This window comes from Numida meleagris, chromosome Z, assembly GCF_002078875.1.
Source record: "Numida meleagris isolate 19003 breed g44 Domestic line chromosome Z, NumMel1.0, whole genome shotgun sequence".
Classification (NCBI taxonomy): domain Eukaryota; kingdom Metazoa; phylum Chordata; class Aves; order Galliformes; family Numididae; genus Numida; species Numida meleagris.
Window position 1 is genome coordinate 53,284,083 of NC_034438.1, and position 22,877 is coordinate 53,306,959.

Sequence of the window (22,877 nt, forward strand, 5' to 3'; positions counted from 1 at the left end):
TAGAGTGAAAGAAGTGGGGAGAGAAACAGTTCACACAGTATGATTTTAGTTTGGAGATACTTTTCTCTTTGTTATCATCACCATAAGTGAAAAGTGAAAATGAGAAGGGGCAGTTAGTGCTGAGGCATACCGTGTTACAGGGGAATCTGAAAGCACTGTAGCCATAATGGTATGTTATCCCACCTCTCTACTGCAGTTGCCATGAGGAAGAGTTATCAGCAAGTATAGAGCAGTGTGCCAACCTAACCCTTTGTTCTCCAGACTTAGCTTCATTTACATGGTACTATGATGTGCTCTTAGTGACGCTCAGTGGCACCTACTCTGTGTATTTTAACAAGAATACCTATCATTTTCTTGTGATTAAAACCTGGTTTTGCATGCAGTTAATGGAACGTGCCAGTGTTAAGATGGCACTGATGCTGTTTTATCATCGTGCACAGGATTAGCTTTGATAAACATTTAAAATATTCAGTGGTGATCAGAGCTTGAAGGCTCAGACAGAGCCATTCTGACCCTGACTGTGTTTTAGTGTGTGACTGTGCACAGTATTGGACAGGCAACTTTCATTTTATATTGCGTTGTGTTTTTTCGACTAGTTATACTCACAAACAGCAGGAATGCCAGAAGAGCATCCTTAGTTTCCATAGCAGTGTGAGTTGAGAATGGTGTCCTGCAGGACTTTACTCAAAAAGGCTGAAATTTTACTGAACTACGTCTAAATTTAGATTTTGTTCAAAGCTGTTTTGTCTCTCTTTCCAATTTTGACATATAATCTTCCTGTTAATTTAAATAGTTGCTCTGGCAAAGAAGTTTGCCCCATGAATTTGCACAGCTGCAAGGAGAGGCAGCCTTTCTGAGCTACTTTACAAATGCCCGTTCTGTTCTCTGTTGTCTTTTTTTTTTTAATGGTAATATGTTATCTGCTTTTTAACTTTCTTCTTTATTCTTTTATTTGCAGTGATGTGGTTGCATGACCTGCAGCATTATTATAACAGGGACTGTTCAGTGCATGACTTGCTTTTCTGTCCAGACTGCATAACCAAAACTTAACCAGTTCTGCACTTATGGGCATCTGATTTCAAAGGGAGATCTACTTGCAGAGAAGCTTGCCATCTTGGGGAGTGGCTTTCCCATTTCCCACTTCCATTTACTCTTTCTCTTCACAAAAAGTCTCCTGTGGGGCTAAAAGAGTGGAAATCCAGTATTCAGAACTCTACAGGAGGCGTTCTGCAAACTGGCAGAGCACTGTCAGCTCTACATTTACTTCTGTCTGTCCATTTAATTCTGATTAACAGCATTAACACACAGACTTCCTGCAACATTTGCATATTCTGAACTATAAAAATCTGGTCTTAATGAGTTCCTAAAAATGCCTTTTGGTGACACCTAAAACTTTAAAGCACCTGCACCCTTAAAGGATATACCTTGAATCTTTAAATAAATTAAAAAGTGAAGACAAGGAGGTGTGTTACCAGGAGGAACGGCTGCTTGGCCAGCCCATCTTCCTTAGGAAGCCGAGCAAGGTTCATCAGATACTCTATAAGACAGGCAAACGACTGTGCAGTCCTTTGTTCACAGACACTGCCTGCTTCCTTACTATGTATATACGTAGTAGATTGTGGCTGTTGTATTTTTCTCTATGTATTTTAGCGGTGTCGTTTGTTTCTTTCAGAAACTTTTTATTTCCACTCTGTGTACAATTGTTAAACAATCCAAGGAAAGTATGTGAATGGGGATAAACACAAAAGCTGGCCACACTTTCAGTATTATGCAGATTCTCCTTGACAGTTTATAATTTGGGTTGTTTATATTTTACCTGTACTATTTTTTTCTCTCATTATTGCAGTCTTAGCTATTTCATTTCCAATTGCACTAGCTTGGCTGTTTCTTTGTATTATGAAGTTTAGCTATAAGATTTGCAGTATTTAGACAGTATAACTCAAAGTGCTTTGTGCTGCCTATATTAATTTTTAAAAGCTGCTTATTTAATATTTTTAAATATCTGCACATTTGTACTACTGTATCTTTGTTCTGTGCTGGATGCCCAAGATCCAGAAGGCAAGGGAGTACTGTCGTGGTGTCAGCTAGAGCGTTTGTTGTGTAGCAGTTAGCATGTGACAGGTCGGACGAGGCCGCAGGGCCATCCTGAAATGATGCAATGTCTGAAAAGAATCCGAATGACGAGAACCATACGTTGTTCGGTTGAAGTCCGGTTCTTGAGAAGCCCCATTCTTGTTCACTTGGATCTTAATCCTGCAAAAATATATGCATGTACTTACTTTGCTTACTCCAGGAATAGTTTTGCTTATTCAGGCCGTAGTGTATCGGTGAGCCCCGTTTTCCACCTGAGCACCCCTATACTGGAGACATGGTGTGTCCGTCGGTCCCTGCAGGCACCTGGGGCCTTGAAAGGCCGTGCCCTTGCGTTGGGATGCCGGAGCTGCTCGGCCCTCACGGACCCCTGTGCTGGAGGCACCTGAGGTGCTCGGCCCTCAGCACTGTGCCCACTGCAGCAGAGGTGTCGTGCCAGGTGAGCTGGAGAGCAGGCAGAGCCTGTCCCCGTGCCAGCTCAGCAGGGAGGGCGGTGCCACCTGGCGGGGAGGGGCAGGTTGGGCTGCAACAGGCCCTGCAGGAATCAGAGGGCCAGCATGAGGATCCCAGTGAGAAGCATGTGCCGGGTTCCCTCCTGGACACCGTGCCAGACACTACAGCAGAGCGGGAGCCTGCGGCTGACACCCTGGCCGGACTCCCACATGGGGATATGTCTTTCCTGGTCCACCAGGACCTGGGGCAGTGATGTCTGATGTGACCTGCAGGACAGATCAGGGCTGTGACGTGTCACACGTGCCTGCAGCAATGCCAGCGGCACTTCCGTCAGACTGAGCCTAGCAGAGCTAAAGGGTTTTCATCTCTCCAGGTCCTAGCCATCGATCCCTTGTTCTGTGTCAGGGCAAGCTTTATGGAAAAACCTCCTTTCTGTTGTGTGTGAGGCATAGTTTGTTTCCCATTGCCAGTGCAGCTTCTGTTGGGCGTGCCCTTCTCCAGGCCGAGCTGGGTGCGGGGCCGGGGTGGCCCTGCGCGGGGTGTGCGGGGATAGCTGTTTGTCACACCTGCCTGCAAGGGCGTCCCAAGCTGAAGCTGAGCTGTACCTCATTTCTCCATGTGGTCTGTGCAGTTAGAAACTACATATCAGTTGTTCTTGAGCCTGAAGACATTTATATGTAACTGTGTTTAGCGTGACAAAGCGTGTTTGAGCTCACTGATGCGGTGGCGGAGTGTGAGGTGGCTCTCAGCGTTCAGCTGGCTGCCCCCGTCAGAGCAGTGCCGCGTCTCCGCCATGACCGCGAGCCCGCGGCTCAGAGGTGACCTCCAGCATGTCTCTGATGTACTAACTCCATTTACGCTGCATAGAAACTCTTCTACTTTCTTCATAGCAGCTTGTTTGACAGTTCCAAATTAAGTGTTGACCAATTATTCAAGTAACTGTTTGTGAAGTTGACAGTGATATATTTTCTGTAAAATAAATAAATAAATAAATAATGGATGTATAGAGTGTCAAAACATTAATTTCCCATTTCGGTTCATCTATGAATTTTGTAACTACCAGATTGTCATGGTAGCGGTATTAATATACATATCTGTACATAGACAAAAAATTCCTGGTAATGGTCATTAGATTCAAAAGGTTTAATATTTTTTCCCAGTCAAATACACTAATGCTTCCAAGGTTACAGGAGAGTGTACAGTTGTTAAACAAGTTGTAAATAAAGGCTTATATAAAAGTGCTCATTTTGCCTTTCTTTGGTGCTGAATTACAAACTGAGGCCAACGCACAGTTCATGATCAAGTTACCGGTTGGAGCCTGAAGTGCTGTTTGCGTAAGCGATGACGGGTGCTGGTAGCAGCTTTTATACTCAGTGCTTAGCTCAGACCCCAGCAGAGTGGGAAGAACGTGGATAATGCGACCCTTGCCTTTGAAGAGCACTTATAGTCAGCGACTGCAGAACAAACTACCTGCATGCTTTGCTTCTGGAAAAACCGAGGCTGACCTGCTGATGTAATGGGACTTGGTCTTGCTGATGGAAGTTTAGCTCTAGAGGTAACTAAGCATGAAAAAAACCTCTCTGCTGAAATGGGTGGAAACAATTATCCTTCCTTTCTGCATTAATAAACAGCCTTGCTCTTTGGGGTGGGAGTACTGCGGAGGAGGGATCAGGCAGGCAGTGTTGGATGTGGGTGAAGATTGATTGTAAAAGAGAGGGCAACAGCTAGTGAGAAATACAGGGCCCATAGGTGTCATGTGTAATGCTGGGGCTGAGGAGGATGTGCAGAGACCCTGAAGCCTCCTGCAAGAGCCACAGGCTGGTCCTTGCACTGCAGCAAGGGAGAAAGACCCCTGGTGGGGGATGGGGCACTGGATTAAGGGCTGGCTGCAGGGAAGGAGAGACAAGCCTCCAAAGCGGTCTCCAGCTCTTCTGAGCCTGAGGCAGTGTGAGCTGGAGGCCAGGAGCTGTCAGAGCCTCATCGCAGGCTGCACTGTCAGCAGAGATGCTGAGCTGGATCACTGAAGGGCTTCTTGGGGTTGTGAAGGTCAAAGGCAGCCTTGGCTGTAGTGACCGTGAAGTGGTGGACTTCATGATCCCTAGGGGGGAGAGGAGAGCGCACAGAAAGCTCACAGCCCTGGACTTGGCTTTTCAAGGCTTTGGCCTTTTCAAGGAGCTGGTTGGTAAAGTTCTGTGGGATGAAGCCTTGGAAGAATGAGGGGCACAAGGAAGTTCATTAATAATCAAGGATCACCTCCTCCAAGAGCACTGCATCCCCATGAAGTCAGGCAAAAATGCCAGGTCTGCATGGATAAGCAAGGACTGCATGGCCAGACTCAAACACAAAAATGAAGCTCCCAGAGAATGGAAGCAAGGACAGGTAACAAGGGAGGAACACAAGAGCATCCAGGGCTGGAGTTAGGAAGGCTAAAGCCCAGTTGGAATTGAATCTGGCCAGAGAGGTCATGCTCTTCTTCTTGCCTACAGTACATCTGTGGCAGAAGGTAAACTAGGGAAAACGTGGGCTCCCTACTGAAGAAGGACCTTCTAACTCAGGGAAGATGGTGAGGTACTTTCTCTGCTTCAGCCTTTACCAGCAAGACTGACCCTCAGGAATCCTCGGACCCAGAGGCCAGTCTGAAGGGCTGGAGCAAGAGAGATGTAACTTCGCTGGAAGAGGACCAGGTGAGGGGACTGAGCAAACTGGACCATGGGCCCTGATGCGATGTGAGTGCTGAGGAGCAAGCAGATGTGACTGCAAGGCCATGCTAGGTAATATTTGCTCAACCTTGGCACCCCCCTTGGCTGGGGGTGTAAGAAAGAAAGACCTTTGGTGAAAGCCCAAACCAGCAGCAACAGTTTTCCTTTACGTTTCTCCTTTTGCATTGTCCCCAGTAGCCTTGAGGACAAAATGAGTTGGAGTCAGGAGCATGTCCTATTTACATGGGTGAAGTGAAGCTCAGGTGGGCCAGGGTAAAGTACAGGAAAGGAAGCGATGTACCTGGAAATCACCAAGGAGGCTGCTCCCACTTCAGGTCTTGAGGCCCAGGAGGCAGTGGAGCCTTTTGGGGTGGTAGCAGGGCATCCCCTTTACCTCTTCCCCCACAGGCCAACACCTCTGCGCTGTGAAATGCCTGCACCTATGACATGCACTTTCTGCATCAAGTTAGTGTCCAGGAGTTACTTAGAGCACAACTCCATGTCTGCAGGAAAGGCCTCACATCCCCTTCAGTGCTGGGGAGGAGAGTGGAAGAAAGCCCAGCTCCTTCCCACCCACCTTACCCCAAAACACCCGAACCATCCCAAAACAGCCCACATCACCAACCCCACGCCCCGGCCCGAAGGGTCAATGAAGGCAGGCAGCACTTTACTGGCAAAGTTAAACAAGAGGTGGATGGAAGCTAACACGTTTGCATTCTGTTTGTCACACCACCTTGCGTCAATGTCTTTCTTTGACATTGTATCACAGATTAAAAAAAAATAGAAAATTAAACAAACAAACAAAAAAAACCCTCTTGATTAAAGCAGATCACAGGAGTTTAAAACACATCCTGATTAGAAGATGGCGGCATTCCAAGTTGCCAATGGACACTCAGCTTGCTGATTGCTGACTTGCTCCCTCTGCACCTTTGAATATGCCTATGTATCTCAGCCGCTCTCTATTCTGGTGATTGAAACACGCCCTCCTGCCCCAAACATGCTTGTTTGCAGTCTTGCTTGCACCAGACCAACGTCTGGCTGAGCTGGTTCCTTGCTAGCAGTGTGAGGGATGCTGTGTGCCACTGCACAAGGCTTAGTGCACAGGCACAGCTCAGCTGATGACAAGCACAGGGCAGGCAGCTCCACACTGCAGGCCCAGCAAGGCACTGCTGCCCAGATGTGAAGCTGCAGAGTAAGGAAGCACATATTACCAAAACATTCATGTGCACTTCCACCAGTTCACAGAATGCTTTGGGCTGGAAGGGACCCCAAGGATCATCAGATTCCAACCCCCTGCTGCAGGCAGGGCTGCCAACCACTAGATCAAGTACTTGATCAGATTGCCCAGGGCCCCATCCAACCGGGCCTTGAACACATCCAGGGACGGGGCATCCACAGCTTCTCTGGGCAGCCATGCCAGCACCTCACCCTCCTCTGAATGAAAGACTTCCTGACACCTAACCTAAATCTTCCCTCCTTTAGCTTAAAACCATTCCCCCTTGTCCTGTCACTATCTATGCATGTAAAAAGTTGATTTCCCTCATGTTTATAATCTCTCTTTAAATACTGGAAGGCTGCAGTGAGGTCTCCCTGGAACCTTCTCTTCTCCTGGCTGAACAGGCCCAGCTCCCTCAACCTGTCTTCACAGGAGACGTGCTCCAGCCCACTGAGCATTTTTGTGGCCTCCTTTGGACTCGCTCCAGCAGCTCCACCTCTTTCCTGTGCTGGGGGCCCCAAATCTGGATGCAGTACTGCAGATGGGGGTCTCGCAAAGGCAGAGGGGGGCAATCCCCTCCCTCTCCCTGCTGCCACCCCCCTGTTGATGCAGCCCAGGATACCGCTGGCCTTCTGGGCTGCAAGTGCACACTGCTGGCTCACACCAAACTTTTAGACTCCCAAGTAAGTCCTTCTTGGCAAGGCTGCTCTTGAGTTCAACCAGTTCGTGCTCATCTCTGGGACTGCCTCAGCCCAAGTGCAGCGCCTTGCACTAGACCTTGCTGAACTACAAGGTCCCTCTGAATGGTTTCCCTTCCTTCTACTGTGCCAACTGCATCACTTAGCATGGAGTCATCGGCAAACTTGCTGAGGGTGCACTCAGTCCCACCACATCACTGATAAAGGTGTTGAAGAGCACTAGTCTCAAAACAGACCTATGGGGAACACCACTGGTCATCGGCCTCCACCTGGACATAGAGCCATTGGGCACAATACTCTGACTGCAGCCTTGCAACCAATCCCCTATCCACCAGACAGTCCACCATTCAAATCCATCTCGGAGTTAAGGAGTTTATGAATGATAGTGATGGATGAACGCACACAGAGGCTCCACTTAACTCCAGGAACGGTCCCTGGCCTGAGATGGCAGGGGTGCCTGACTGCTTCTTTTAACCCACTGGTTAGGGGCAATACCTAAGCGTATGTTTAACTGCAAGTCACCATACACTCTGCTTCTGAACATAGACAGTATTGGTTTACATCCCCTAAGCGGAGCCTGGAAATCATGCCAATGTCAAGAGAGAGAGCAGCCACACAGATGCAGTCAGGACTCACGCTGAGGAGAGCCTGCTTTACACTTCTTTTTCTTATTCAAGGTTGGATCCACCTACCTGTGGGGAAGCTGGGATTGCAGCCCTCTTCCTCTGCCACAGTGAGCAAGTTGCTAACCGCATGCACATAAACTGCCCAGCACCTCTACATGAACCGACTTTGTACACAGCCACAATTAAGGACCGCTACAGAAAATCCTGGAGCAAAACTGTCTGTATGATACCATCAACAACAAAGAAAATCAACCGAACAACAGTCTTGAAAATGCTTTATTGAACCGTGTGTCTTACTGTAATGTGCAGAAGATGTGGTTGAAAAGACTACAGCTTGAAAATCTTTTGAAAATCCTCAACAATCAATTAAAAAAAAAAAATCCCTAGTTGGGGTAACTTTAGCAATAACCAGAGGCCTTAGGTAAAGTTTCCCTTGAAACATTTTCTGTTGCAGAGACTAAAAGAAAACAAAGCTAGTACTGCTCTAGGGGGAAACAATCAGGATTAGAGGATTTAAAAAAAAAAAAAAGATGAACTTAAAGTCAGTCTACAGGGTTGCTTCTTTTGCTGCGGTTATTTTGGATTATCGTACACATCACAGTTCTGCTGAGAACACCACCTGGTGTTCACGTCTGTAAGTTTACTCTAATGCTAGCAGTGCTGCAGAGATGGGCGGACAGAGAAAGAGAGGGGGGAGGTGAGGAAGGCTGGAAAGACACCATTATGAGATAAGCCTAGGGTTTTTTCGGGGATTTTTTTTTTTTTTTTTTCAATATCTGAAGCTGTGTGCACTTTTGTTTTTATAATCTAACTTTACACTTAGAGAAAAAACAAAACAAAACGAAACAGGAAAGAAAGCCAAAACCAAACACAGTCTTTCTGTCCTTGTCTTGGGGCTATTATGGACATGGATGCACAGAACACTGCAATTTTTGTTTAAACCAGGAAGGCTAGCAGTATAGGCATATAGGTGGCACAATTCCACTAAAAGGCTTTTATAACTTTTTTTTTTTTTTTTTTTTTTACACCAGCAAAAGTAACCAAAAGAAACAATAAATAGAAGGTGCTAAAGTTAGCATTAATAATTTGTTTGCAATATACGGACAATCTGGGGATCCAAATCCTCAAGCTCTCCTGATACTAACAGGTCTCTGCAAACTATGAAGCAAATACATAAATAACTCAAAATATGATCGAGGCTGTGAAAGGCTTTTTAAACTAAGACAACATGATCCAGGTTAACTTTTTTTTTTTTTAAAACACAGTGAATATATGAATCATCTACACCTGAATAAAACATGTTTAACAATAAAAAAAAATAACAACCACAAAAAACAAACTTTAAACAAAAGTGAACATCATTTGATTTCAGGGCACACAAAAGCCCTTTGCAGTAGCTTCCAGCAGTGGCCTTATTGTTGTGTCTCCTACAGATGCATAAAATGAACTTCAACTCCACACGGCCGCGATGACCAACAGGGCAACACAGCGATCACATACAGCAAAATGCCACACCCTGGTCACGACAATATAACCCACTGCAGTTTCCATCCTGTGCAGGAACAGCACGTAAGATGTCATTCTGTCACATATTATTCAAAAGCTACTTTGTGGCTACAAACCGCACTAACCTTTTTGTTAGGTAACCTCTGAATAACGGGAAAGCTTTGGGTTTTATAGTTTTACTTCCTTGTATTTAAATTTTTAAATGACAAGGTCACTAAAACTCATGCACGCTGCAAAAAACGTCATGCAGTAGTTAAGGTAAACCATCCAAGCATTTTTTATTCATTAATATTCATAAATACACACAGCAGCTTCATTAGAGATTTTTCATTTTTTTCCTCTTCAGTTTGAATGTGGAGTATTAGGAGAGCCTTTTGCATGTCAAGGTACAGGACACAGAGCCTTCTGCTCTGCACTGCCACCTACATTTACCTGCTAGAAGTAAAAATTAGTTAAGTGGAAATGATTATCATATATATCTTTTCTCTCTTTCTTTTTAATGTACACAACGTAACAAGAGTGACAGACCTGAAATTACAATCACCAAAACAAACCCAAGATAGTTGTTGTCCAACTCATTGGCAAATACAGCACAGAGGACATTGTCTGCAGAGTGGGATGTCATCAAAGAGGAGGTGGAGGAGGCTCGTTTCCTTTATTACTCTCTTTTAAATTTAGGTTTTCTAAAGCAACATCTAGAGGCATAATATCTACACAGCCCATAGCACCAAAATCGGCAATTTCCCCCCTCTCATCCTCATCTGAGGAGGAGCTTTCTTCCTGCATCAAAGTGGACAGTAGAAGCTCTTGAACAAACAGGCTGCGGTCTGCCCGTTCGCTCTCCATTGACTGACGCTCTGCTTCCGACATCTTCGGATCATTCAACCTGTACGGCAGCAGGAAAAGAGGAGACAGGCAGTCGGTGAAAGCCCACTTCTCTGATGGCTCTTCTGACATGTGCTGGAAGGCACTCAGAGACCTATCCCTCAGGACACCGCCGCTGGCCCTTCCACAGGCACAGCCCTGCAGACCTCTGGCTAACAACCCCCTGCCCCGTCACTACAACAGCCTTCACCGAAATGAAGCCTAAAGACAAAGGGAAATACAAAACTATACGCAAGGTTCCCTGCCACTTAGAGGAGTCTTCTGGGGAGGGTTGATGGAATTTCCTAAATACTTGTTAGGTGCCAGGTCACCTTCCAGGTTTACATATGCCACAAAGTACATCACTCTGTGTGTACTACCTATGGATTCCTACCACGCAAAACAATGTTCACAGCTCAAACAAGGCAGAGTACGTTAAGAAATCTGATGAGTGATCTGGCAGAAGTCGCCTGCCTTGAGTAGCTTATGCAGCTGAAACTCCTTTTTAAGGCTTGCAGAAATCCATCTAACCATTTAAACCATTCACCCCTTAAATACATTCCTAGGAGCAGAAAAAAAATAGACAATGCAGCTGTGAGGTTGTCTCTCCTTTCTGCAAACTTTAGAGCACCAAAGGACATTTCTGCAGCCAGCTCCCAGAGTTGGCATTCCAAAAGCAGAGTAATTCCCTTCAGGTCACCTATGAACTGCTACTCTTGGATATTAAATTACTACTAGAAATGTGGATTAAGCAAGTTCTGACGAACATTTTATAACTTTAAATATGAACACCCAATTGCATATAAAAACAAATGGAAAACCCCCAAGCACATTTCTTACAGTTACAGTAGACAAAGAGAGGTGAGATTTAATGCTCTTTTGTTATAGTCTTCCACACATACTACCATGTCAGTCTACCATACCTTTAAGTATATTTGACAGAGTATGAAGATATTCATTAGACAGAATTTCTTTCTTTCAAGGGTGGCACATTAATTCAAAGTGTGAAACAGTCTCCTTTTAGGCTTCAACTTATGTATTACACATTTTGACCACTGCTGACTTCTCTCATCAACCCATTTGTTCATTACGAGTACTTAGCATGTTTATTCAAGGATACATTTGATCGTATTTTAAGACTCCACATGTGCCTAACTGCAAAGATGTAAGTTTCATTATACTCTGTCTCTAGCAGGACCAAGAAAAAGTGAACTGGTAAGAGATACATACTGAAGTAAAAACACAGAACAATTTACCTTGTAAGAAGAAACTGGGAATTCTGGATAGTCTGCTGACTGTTTTCCGTGTTAGATGTGTTGGTTGTTGTTGCAGATTGTGTAATAGTGGTGTTGACATTGATCGTGTTGGTGCGCCTAGTTGCATTGCGTGCAGTCTCCAGTTGTTGTCTCGCTGCTTGCGCATGTTGTCGTTCCAACTGCAGTTGCATCTGCAGCTGCTGTAACTGAGAAGCAGAAGGGCTAGAGGAATTGATCTGTCCTCCTGCAGAACGCCTCACGCCTGATAACTGAGATAAAAGCTCTGCCAGAGAAGAGAAAAGTTTCTGTGATGAGACATCTTAAGTGACTATTACACAACAGAAAGAATACACCCTGAATTCCAGGGCATCAATTCATTTTTTTCAATCAATGGAAACACAAAGTACAAATAATGTTAGAAAGCTCATGAAACTCTTCAAAGAAGTCCAAGTCTTGAATGCTTCAAAGCGTAAGGAAGATTAGGACTTAACGTAACAGGAGAGTCAGTCTACAGAGAATGCCTGGCAAATGGTATCTTCTGCAGCAATTCTCTGAAACTTCAAGTCAAAACACAGCAACTGACTAGGAAAATACTTCATTTTGGCTTTTGTTAGCAATTTTTTCTTCTCAACAGAAGAAAAAAAATGTTTTCTTCCCCAAAACATAGGTTTTATCATCCTAACATCCCGGAGGGAAGGAATGCTCTGTAAAATAAATACCATGCCATCACTTCTAATATTTAATAAAAATTATTTTGTTAAGAAAACTTGTTCAAGAACTGCTTCACAAAGCCACTGTCTACTTCTGCCCAAAGTGTAGGGAAGGCCTAGCAATTAAGGAGTACAACCATAAGTCTTCCCTTCAGTGGTGGGATGTTTACAGCAAATATCTGCAAAGTGCTCTTTGAAATTAAAACCAGCAGTAAACTACTGCTCAGGGCATCACTGCAGAATCTCTTAGGTGCTTCTTTGCAGTAACTAATGCAAGGGCAGAGGACACAGGGGGCAATATTGCCTTCTCCTCCATGCTACAGGGTTATCACTGGTTTTGTACAACCTGTAATAGTTTTCTTTCCATTGCACTAGTAAAAAACAATGCTTTAAAATAAGTCTTTCACTGGAGGAATACAGAAAAATGCAGTTGTTTTCTATGTCAGAAACTCAGGATGGCCAAGTTTTGCTTTTTGTTTTTGTTTCAAACCAGCACTATTAATTCCAAGTCTTCAATTCAATTTTAATCACTAGACAGTGTCACAAGGAGAAAAAAATGTGAAAGTGTACTAGATGCTCTAAGTTTCATTATTACAAAACAGAAAACTTCTAGTCATCTTCTCAGTTCATCATTCCACTGAAAGAGAAGACAAACTATCAGACAAGAAACAGATCCACTTATTCTCACTTTAAATTAAGTGTAAGTTGACGTTTAAAAAACAGCTAGCAGTACTTGGAAGCAGATGAGAGCTTGAGATAAAGGCTCGGTAAGAGAAGACAACCCCGGCAGACAACGGCTGAACACTGAAAGCAAAAACACAGTGTGGATCAAAAAAGAAGTTTAGAGGAACACCACTTCATCCAATATTTAACTTCCCCGTGTATGTGGCACTCCACAAGGAATGCCTGGTGAGGTCACTAACAAACATGAGACATTTCACATTTATCGGGACTGAACTACAAGGGCAGCTCCAAAAGTAATGCCTCCTATTTTATTATGCTGACCCACAATGTCAGACGGCAGATGGTGGTGGTATGGCAGCAGAGATTGAACCTATTACCAACGGTACTCCATTACATGTTGCTGCCGTGTGACAGATGGCAGCGGAGGGGCAGTCTGACAGAATGGTGTCTGACGTGGAAGTGCAGATGAAGCAAAAGGTGTGTCACTGAATTCCTCCATGCAGAAACAATGGCATCCACTGACATAAACAGACACTTGGTGAACATCTATGGAGAGCAAACAGTGGATGTGAGCACAGCAAGGCGGTGGGTGGTGCATTTCAGCACTGGTGAAAGCAACATGAAAGACAAGACACATTCAGGACGGCCATACACAGCTGTTGCACTACCAACTGAAGAGCATGTCAACCAGCTCATCTGCGTGAATCAGCAAGCAAACTGGGTACAGAGCTGAATATCAGTTTCATTGCATTGGAAACAATGGTGGCACCTTGGAATATCACAGAGTTTGTGACAGGTGCACCCTGTGTATGCTCATACAGGAACAGAAAGAACAAGTCTGTCAGGACCTACTGAACCAATACGAGGCTGATGGTGACCGTTTCCTGGATCGCATCGTTACTGGTGATGAGACGCGGTGTCACCACTACAGGCCTGAGCCAAAATGGGAGCCCATGGAGTGGTGGTGCGAGTTCCCCATCAAAGAAGAAGTTCAAGGCACAGCCCTCAGTGGGTAAAGTGATGCTCGCTGGTATTTGGGATAAGAAAGGAATGATTCTTCTGGATTTCCCGGAACTCGGATAAATCATCAGCTCCCACCACTAAATCGTGACACTGACTAAGCTGAAGGCTGGAACGTCAGAGTCAGACCAGACAAGACAACAGCCTCTCTCTTCAACACGGTAACACCAGGCCCTACTGCACTTTGAAGACCACAGAGCACAGTGCCAATCCTGGCTGGACTGTCCTACCACACCCACAGTGTAGTCCAAATTTGGCCCTTTCTGACTTCCGCATGTTAAGGCTAATGACTGTAGAGGCAACATCTTCCTAGCAACACCACCGTGATAGCAGCTGTGAAACACTGGATCGTATCTGCTGGTGTAGATTTTCAGTGAGCACAGCATGCAGGCTCTCGCTCACTGCTGGCAAAAATGCCCAGCTAACAGCGGTGACTGTGTTGAAAAATAGTGTTTTGTAGCTGAGATTTGCTCTATTAAATAGTGTTACTGTGCTCTTTATCTGTAGTATTTTCACTGAATAAATGGGCAGCATTGCTTTTGGAGCAATACAGACTGCCAAGAGGTCTCACACTCCAAAATCACAGAATCATGATACACAAAAATCCTCCCTTCTTGGATGAACTCTAGATTTTCTCAACTCCTTCAGGAACCTCACAGAATCATACAACAACTGAGGATGAAAGGGACCTCAGATCATAAGGTCCTACTTTTCATGGGAAAAGGGAGGCTAGATGAGATTACGTAGCATGCTACCCACTCACATCTTGAAAACCTCAAATTAAGAGGGATTCAGCCACATCCCTGGGAGTCTGTTCCAGCGACTGATGGCTCCTCCTGCAAAAATTTATTTTTTCTTAAATGGAGATGAAATCTCTCCTGGTGCATCTTATTCCTGCTGTCCCTTGTTCTCTCACATGGCTCCTTTAGAAGATAGCGTCTGTCTTCTTTGAAGCTGCCCTTCAAGTACTGGAATACCGTGATGACATGTGCCCTGAGCCCTCCCTTCTCTGGGGAGCAAAGACCTAGCTTCTTCCGTCTTTCCTCATACAACAATATATCCAGAACTCTGATTATCTTCATGGCCCTCCTTTGGATCCCCTCTCATCTGTCCGTGTCTTTTTTTTTTTTTTTAATAATGTGGAGACCAGAAGTGCACAAGAGTATTCCAGGCGAGGCCTGAGAAGTCCTTAGTGAGATGATCGCACCTCCATCTCTGCTACCAATGCCCTGGCAGATGCAGCTCAGGATTCAGTTTGCTTTTCTTGCTGCAGTGGTGCCCATGCTGACTCATTCAGCCCTGTGCTCACCAGGACTCCAGGTCTCCTTCAAGAAGGCTGCTCCCAGCCACGCAGATGTGAGACAGTACTGGCTTCTTTGGTCATGGCCATGTCATCCTAGATGCAGGACACTGTCCACCTCAACACCCACTCTGGTGGGTCAGCAGACTTGCTGAGAGTGCTTTCTATTCCATCATGAAGATAATTTATGAAAGTTGAAGAGCATCAGGTTCAGTATTGATCCCTGGGTGATCTCACATGTGACAGGATGTAGCCTGAGTAAAAGACATTGATCACCACTCTCTGAACACGACCTCATTCAACTTTCCCTCTTTTACAAAGATGTTCTTTCAGGTCACAGAGAGGCAACAGAATACCAGAGCCAACAGAAAGAAGGCTAGGGGATTACATCTGAGAGTCACAGCTGCCCTTTCAGGGATAACGGTTAATTAAGCTGGATGGCTACCTCTGAAAATGTCATAATCTTGAAGTAGGAAGTTCCAATTTACACATTTATGCCTACTTAGCATCTGAAGGTAGATTATGGCAGTTCTGATGTTTTCTTGACACAAGCATGGTCAAAAGATCACAGTATAAAAATGCTTAGATTTACAATAAGGAAAAAACTATATTTGTTGTTATTTTAAATTGTCTTTTTTAATCTATTTTTTCTTTTCTGTAAAAAATGCTTCATTTCCAAATTGAAGTTAAACATACAGTGAACAAGTTATTCCACAAATCCTAGACATCTTGATTTTCTGGCTTTAAAAACAAGACCCTCTTCCTCCCTTTAGAGAATTTCTAAACTTGACCAGAACATGCTACAAATACTTGTAACAGTATGTTTATGTACGAATTTATAAATGCATCTGAAAGAATCGCTATGATATTAGCAAGTCTGCCATTCACAAAGCTTGAATGCAATTTGAATGCATTTTCCATGTCTGTTAATAATATTCATGTAATTTCACCTTCACTATACAGCTTGTACTAAAACAAACTGAGATACAAGATCTTGTCCATGAACACCTTCATACTCACAACAAATTAGAATGATATGTACTAAAGTAGTCAACAGAAGCTGGACATGACCACTGTTAAAAAATAAACAGCACCTGCGAATAAAAAGCTTTGGGAATACAGCTTGCACTCTCTAGAATTAAAAGCACTGGCCACCAGGGCAGTGATTTCAGCTCAGAAGATCACAGGTCAGAAAACTGTTCATCAACCCACAGCCATCAGTCACACCTGCACGTCTCATGAGTGCAGTTTCAGAACAACAAAAAGCAAAGCAACCATTATCACACTGGATTTTGCTCCCTTTGTGTAAGGAGGGTAAAATCCACAAGTACAGCTCTTACCAGCTATAGGATCCATGGCTTCTCTATTGCTTGGAGAATATGAACTCTGAGAAGATGAAAGCCCACCAGGGGAACTGCTAGTAAAGTGCATGTTTGATCTACGTGCACGAGGGCCCCCCAAACCCCGACCTGGGTGAAACATTCGACGTACGTGCCGAACACCACTGGATTCATCATAATAAACAAGCTAAGGAAACAGAACTACTTGGTATTGATTATTAAATGACTAGAATATTTGCTGTGTAAAACACTCTGGTGTACACTGTTCTTAAATGAAAGCTTCAACTTCTAGAGCACAGCTGAGATGCACTGTAGCCATGGTGCAAGCTGGACATAAAGATGTGCACTCAAGACAATCAGGGCTGTGTACAGTAAACTCCTCACATTCTTCAGCTTTTTACTATGTCTGAGAAACATCAAGATTGATTTCTTGTTTTGTATTTTTTTAAATCGAAGTTTTCTACCAAGTAATCTAAAAACTTATCACATCATTTGCCAAACTTATTAGACATGGGTCTTACTCCCCCTTCCTCATTCTTACATTAAATACTAGAAATAAAGATCTTGTTGCCATTCCTACCGGAAGTAGATGGCAATTACTGCATTCCTTTCAATTTCTATACTTTATGCAAGAAACTTTCAACACTTCAGACCTTAAAATTTTGCATGTTTCTGGAATATTCAGCACTACTGTCACACCCCTTCACTTTACCTTTCCTTTTTTGGCCAAATAAATGCCACAAATTCTACAAATGACTCCTGTCATTTCTCATTTCTCCTCCTTTGCCATCTCATGCTTAAGTTTCAAGTCATATTTTTATAGGCTCTCAAACTCTGACAACAAATTATTTAAAGATTATTTTTGTCAGAAAGTTAATACACATTCTTCCAAAACAGTCCAGTTAAGACTTCCTTTCATTTTGAAAATCACTATTACAATTCACTAGTTGAAAACGAAATAATGTACTTTGAATTTTACTGTCACTAAGATTTTAGCTGAGATCCTCTTGCTTGGCTAGAGCTACCACACTCAGCACTGGCTCCTCCTGACAGCTAACAGTCCTGCTTGTATCCGCAAAGCTAGGGACGGCTGCACTTCTGCAGCTTTGCAGTGTTCTTTGCATTATTCATTACTCCTTTACGGAAGCAATAAACAGTCTAACTCCTTTACACTGATCCAACTAATGTGCAGTACTCAACATACACATCTAGTCGGTCCCAACTCTAAACCATGATAAATACTAACAAGCTGAAATGTAATCAAACACAATCATAAATGAAATGCAGCCATCTCCATAAAAATCCTTCTGTCAGCATTCCATTTTTTTTTAATTTTTTTCTCCCCTTTAAAATATTTTGAACAAAAGAGATGTCACCAGAGTAGTAAATGACATAGTCTTGATCTATTTGTTTAATGAGATGGCACAGAGAAAAAGTTCAGAGAGTACACTTACTTGTAGATACGCTACATAACCTGTAGGTCATTTAATTAAAAAAAATTAATCAATTAACCGTAGAAAATTATCCCTTTAACACAGACAAAAATCTGCCACCAAATGTAATTAACCTGCATAATCTGCTGCTAAGATAACTGAAAGTCTGCCCTTCATTTCCCACATTACCTGGAAGTTTTCCTGGCCATTACAGAAATGTCAGTAGTTAATACTATGGAAGTATCTTATTAAACTATAGTGACTGAAGCAAGTACACGAGTTTATAATCGTTTGTCAAAAAACAGCTAAGCTCGAATCATCCTCAGATCACTGTCTGTGTGTCACAAATTGTTACTACCCACTGGATACATGAAAAAAGTCCTCAAAACTAATGATATGGCAAGATAAACCACAGTGTCAGTAGAAAACACTTTGGTGTAGAAGTTCCTTAAATGTTTCTGCTGCTAGGCTAAAAAAGCACTGTCAAACACACATACAGTTCATTCATAATTTGAATACTGTTTTTACAACTAGAAGAATAACCTTTAAGTTTGGCATACAGTTTTCCAGCAACTCAAGTTGCAGGAAAATGAGAGGTATAGCCCTTTGAATACAAAAATCAAAACAAGCAGTCATGACTACTTGATGAAGAAGTCTAGACTCTGCATCATCTCAGGAAAGGATATTAAATCTCTAGGAGCTCTGTGTTCCAGTGTAAGATGAGCTGCAAAGTCATCTGTGACATGATTAGGATCCCCTCCAGGTAACGCTGCACATATTGGACAAATCTGAAACGACAAAGAGGAAAAAGAAATACGGATTTTATACAAAGCAGAACTCATGTCACTATTAAAAAGAATTTTCAAGAGAAGATATTAATTTCCATTTCTTCTATGATTTTCATAATACTATAGAAGCTGGATCTAGAATTTTCAAATCTAATTAGCAGTGTTTTATAAATTAGCTTTTGTATGCTAGTACTGTCTCAGACAATAGAGTGATTACAAAGGTCTACTATATGCCTGCTTGTCATTCATCCCAGCAGAGGAACTGCAGGAAGCAGAATGAAACCACGTGAGCATTTGCTCAAGTATCAAGCAGAGATTACCCATCCAGGCAGCACATAACTACAACGTTTGGAAAAGAAAGACTGATAACCATAACTCTATGCAAAAGGATTTCAGGAGAAGATACCAGTTTCCTTTATTAGTTAATGTGTGTTTCAGCTTAAGAACACAGAAACAGATGAGCAGTAACATCAAACTTCTCACAACAGTGACTTGTGAATGACTCCTCAAACACCTTGAAATGCACCTTCTATTTTTAGTTCCAGTAGTTTTGAAGACTGATCCTGAAGTTTTACAGATTTCAGATCAAAAATATCTCTAGTCCAGAAAACCTTCCCCCAAGCATTAAATGCTTATATTAACAGCACTTTGATGGTTAAACGTAGCTACTATCCATGAATTTCTTTCTAATCCTCCTCCTATTTCCAATAGCCATCTTGCATTTACAGAAACCCTCTGGCTGCAATAAAGCCCAGGTTTCTGGTGGGCCTCATGCTTACACTCAAGTTACTGACTGCTGATCTCAAAAGACTGTGCAAATTATGGATACTAACGTATAGGTTGCTCCAAAAAGTAATGCATAATAACACTATTTAATAGAGCAAATCTCAGCTACAAAACACTATTTTTCAACACAGTCACCGCTGTTAGCTGGGCATTTTTGCCAGCAGTGAGCGAGAGCCTGCATGCTGTGCTCACTGAAAATCTACACCAGCAGATACGATCCAGTGTTTCACAGCTGCTATCACGGTGGTGTTGCTAGGAAGATGTTGCCTCTACAGTCATTAGCCTTAACATGCGGAAGTCAGAAAGGGCCAAATTTGGACTACACTGTGGGTGTGGTAGGACAGTCCAGCCAGGATTGGCACTGTGCTCTGTGGTCTTCAAAGTGCAGTAGGGCCTGGTGTTACCGTGTTGAAGAGAGAGGCTGTTGTCTTGTCTGGTCTGACTCTGACGTTCCAGCCTTCAGCTTAGTCAGTGTCACGATTTAGTGGTGGGAGCTGATGATTTATCCGAGTTCCGGGAAATCCAGAAGAATCATTCCTTTCTTATCCCAAATACCAGCGAGCATCACTTTACCCACTGAGGGCTGTGCCTTGAACTTCTTCTTTGATGGGGAACTCGCACCACCACTCCATGGGCTCCCATTTTGGCTCAGGCCTGTAGTGGTGACACCGCGTCTCATCACCAGTAACGATGCGATCCAGGAAACGGTCACCATCAGCCTCGTATTGGTTCAGTAGGTCCTGACAGACTTGTTCTTTCTGTTCCTGTATGAGCATACACAGGGTGCACCTGTCACAAACTCTGTGATATTCCAAGGTGCCACCATTGTTTCCAATGCAATGAAACTGATATTCAGCTCTGTACCCAGTTTGCTTGCTGATTCACGCAGATGAGCTGGTTGACATGCTCTTCAGTTGGTAGTGCAACAGCTGTGTATGGCCGTCCTGAATGTGTCTTGTCTTTCATGTTGCTTTCACCAGTGCTGAAATGCACCACCCACCGCCTTGCTGTGCTCACATCCACTGTTTGCTCTCCATAGATGTTCACCAAGTGTCTGTTTATGTCAGTGGATGCCATTGTTTCTGCATGGAGGAATTCAGTGACACACCTTTTGCTTCATCTGCACTTCCACGTCAGACACCATTCTGTCAGACTGCCCCTCCGCTGCCATCTGTCACACGGCAGCAACATGTAATGGAGTACCGTTGGTAATAGGTTCAATCTCTGCTGCCATACCACCACCATCTGCCGTCTGACATTGTGGGTCAGCATAATAAAATAGGAGGCATTACTTTTGGAGCAGCCCTCGTGTAATATTACACACATCTGACTTACTTGTATGGAGGTGAGGATGATGTATTAAATATGTTCACTGTAAATTCTCAGCTGCTTTTGACAGTAGCTTACATCTTCAGTGACATTTTAATTAAGCAGTACCAAGCTGAAACCTAGGTTTTTTTTAAAAGGTTCTTGCTACAATGTCTTTCCCCCCTTATTTTCCACCTTATGTATTTTTCCTTCACAGAACCATTTCCCAGGTTCTCCAGCATTAGAGATGCAATACAAGCAGACATACTGCAGGGCAATGACATTACTACAGAATATGAGGGAGGACAAAACTACCAGTACTGCAGCGGGTCTGCTTAAGAGTTACCCATTTCAGGTGTCAGAAAACAGCGAAACAGAAGCAGAATGAAGTGTTTAAGCCAGACTACAATTTCAAGATGCAAAAAAAAAGGTGTTCGATGTCTCCACTCAATTTTAACTTCTAAAAACCCTTTGTGAGGGCTTTTAGCAGTACTAAGGCTAACAATTTTGCTTTTACAGATTGAATTTCTTCCAGCCACAGAACTTTTACCCACCATAAATATACAATTTCAGAACAAATTAACCGTAACTTATACACTTGTAAAGTTACAAATAAGCCGCTTAATCTTCAAGTAAGAACATAGTTCAAATCAAATGAACATCATCTTCAATGTATTCAGCTTTTTTTTTCAAGTTAAGTTTAAATGGAACCCCAACATGGAAAGACCAACATAATCATTAAAATAGAATTTAAAAAAGCAACACAAAGTTCTTCATGTGTAACAGGATAAAGTCTTCATGACCAACACATATTTCCCTGAAAACAGAGACTTCTCAGAAAAACACCAGATAACAGAAAGTTCTGGAGAACAATGAAATGTTCTCACAGGAACTTAGTATCCAAACCCTAATTCCAAACATGTACAAAATTTCAAGAACTCTCTCACTATGAAAATACATGAAAGCATTGTTATACACAAATAAAAATTTAGTTAAGCATTAGCTTTGGCAAAACACCTGTGTATTACTATAAAGACTGAAGCATCATTGATTAAGTGGGGCACAGCTGAAAATTCTTGCTAATAGAACCTGCTTTCATAGCAGAAAAAAACAATTTAGGATAATGGGTTTAAAATTGCATTCTTAATATATCAGGCCATCTGTTTTTTATGATTTTTAGAAAAAATAAAGTCACGATGTTGCACTGAATGATGTCCAAAAGATGACTAAAGTCCTATAACAATTAGGATTTAATCCTAATACCTGCTAGCTTCCAGAAATGTTATTCTACTATTACTATCACTATCTCCTTATTTACATGGAAGGCATAAAACTACACTGATCATACAGAAATCCTGTCACTCAATGGAAGACACTGGAATCTTCAAGAATAAGGATAAAACAATCTGAAAGATTTCACTACTGCAATAAAAGCTCCAGTCAGCTTTATCAGCAATATATTTATAACTTGGACCTTGCAGCCCCAAAGCTCATGGTCTGCGCTCAGTTACTGCCTTGCTAAATGTGACAAATCTGATGAAGAGTGACATAAAGTAGAAAATCTGTCTTTATTCTGAAATGAGATTCAAACATGACATTCAATGCAGTTTCCAAAATCTTGAGTTTGTTTACAACACTAGCAGACTTCTAGCTGAATGCTGCATCATATTCAGTACATTAGACTGAACTGAAACCCAGCACCAACAGTACCATTACTCTGATATCCATATTCTTTGGCACTTGCCCTATGAAACTCACCCTTACCCTTGGACAGGTGAAGAAATGCTGGTAACTACTGAGATTCTACTTTTCACCAATATCACTAATTCTTTTTTTTTTTTTTTTTTTAAAGCATGCAACCTTAGACAATCTGAACCTTTCGACTTGGACCTCTCCCAGAGACACCAGTATAATTTTTTGATTCAAGTACCCACCATTAAGCTACCCTTCAAGATAACACTGCCAAACTCATTCTGTTCACAAGTACCTAATATATCACTATATTTACCACAGCCAAATACTTCAGAAAAATCACCCTCTTATTTGCAATAGTCCAAATACGAAAATGGAAAAAATTCAATTTGTCAGAACTACTAACA

At 42.8% G+C, this 22,877-nt stretch overlaps 2 protein-coding genes across 11 annotated transcripts in view; one reads left to right on the forward strand and one right to left on the reverse strand.

Annotated features, from left to right (window-relative positions):
* HOOK3 (hook microtubule tethering protein 3) overlaps positions 1–3,785 on the forward strand; it is an 84,206-nt gene extending 80,421 nt beyond the window's left edge. For all 10 annotated transcript variants that reach the window (XM_021380936.1, XM_021380938.1, XM_021380941.1 and 7 more), the window contains one exon: positions 959–3,785. In XM_021380936.1, coding sequence (XP_021236611.1) covers positions 959–974 — 16 coding nt within the window. In that variant the 3' untranslated portion in view covers positions 975–3,785. The remainder of the gene's footprint in view (positions 1–958) is intronic.
* KCMF1 (potassium channel modulatory factor 1) overlaps positions 8,786–22,877 on the reverse strand; it is a 56,573-nt gene continuing 42,481 nt past the window's right edge. The window contains exons 4-7 of the mRNA XM_021380946.1: positions 18,583–18,684; positions 16,464–16,638; positions 11,410–11,692; positions 8,786–10,175 (exon numbers count right to left, since the gene is read on the reverse strand). Coding sequence (XP_021236621.1) covers positions 9,914–10,175; positions 11,410–11,692; positions 16,464–16,638; positions 18,583–18,684 — 822 coding nt within the window. The 3' untranslated portion in view covers positions 8,786–9,913. The remainder of the gene's footprint in view (positions 10,176–11,409; positions 11,693–16,463; positions 16,639–18,582; positions 18,685–22,877) is intronic.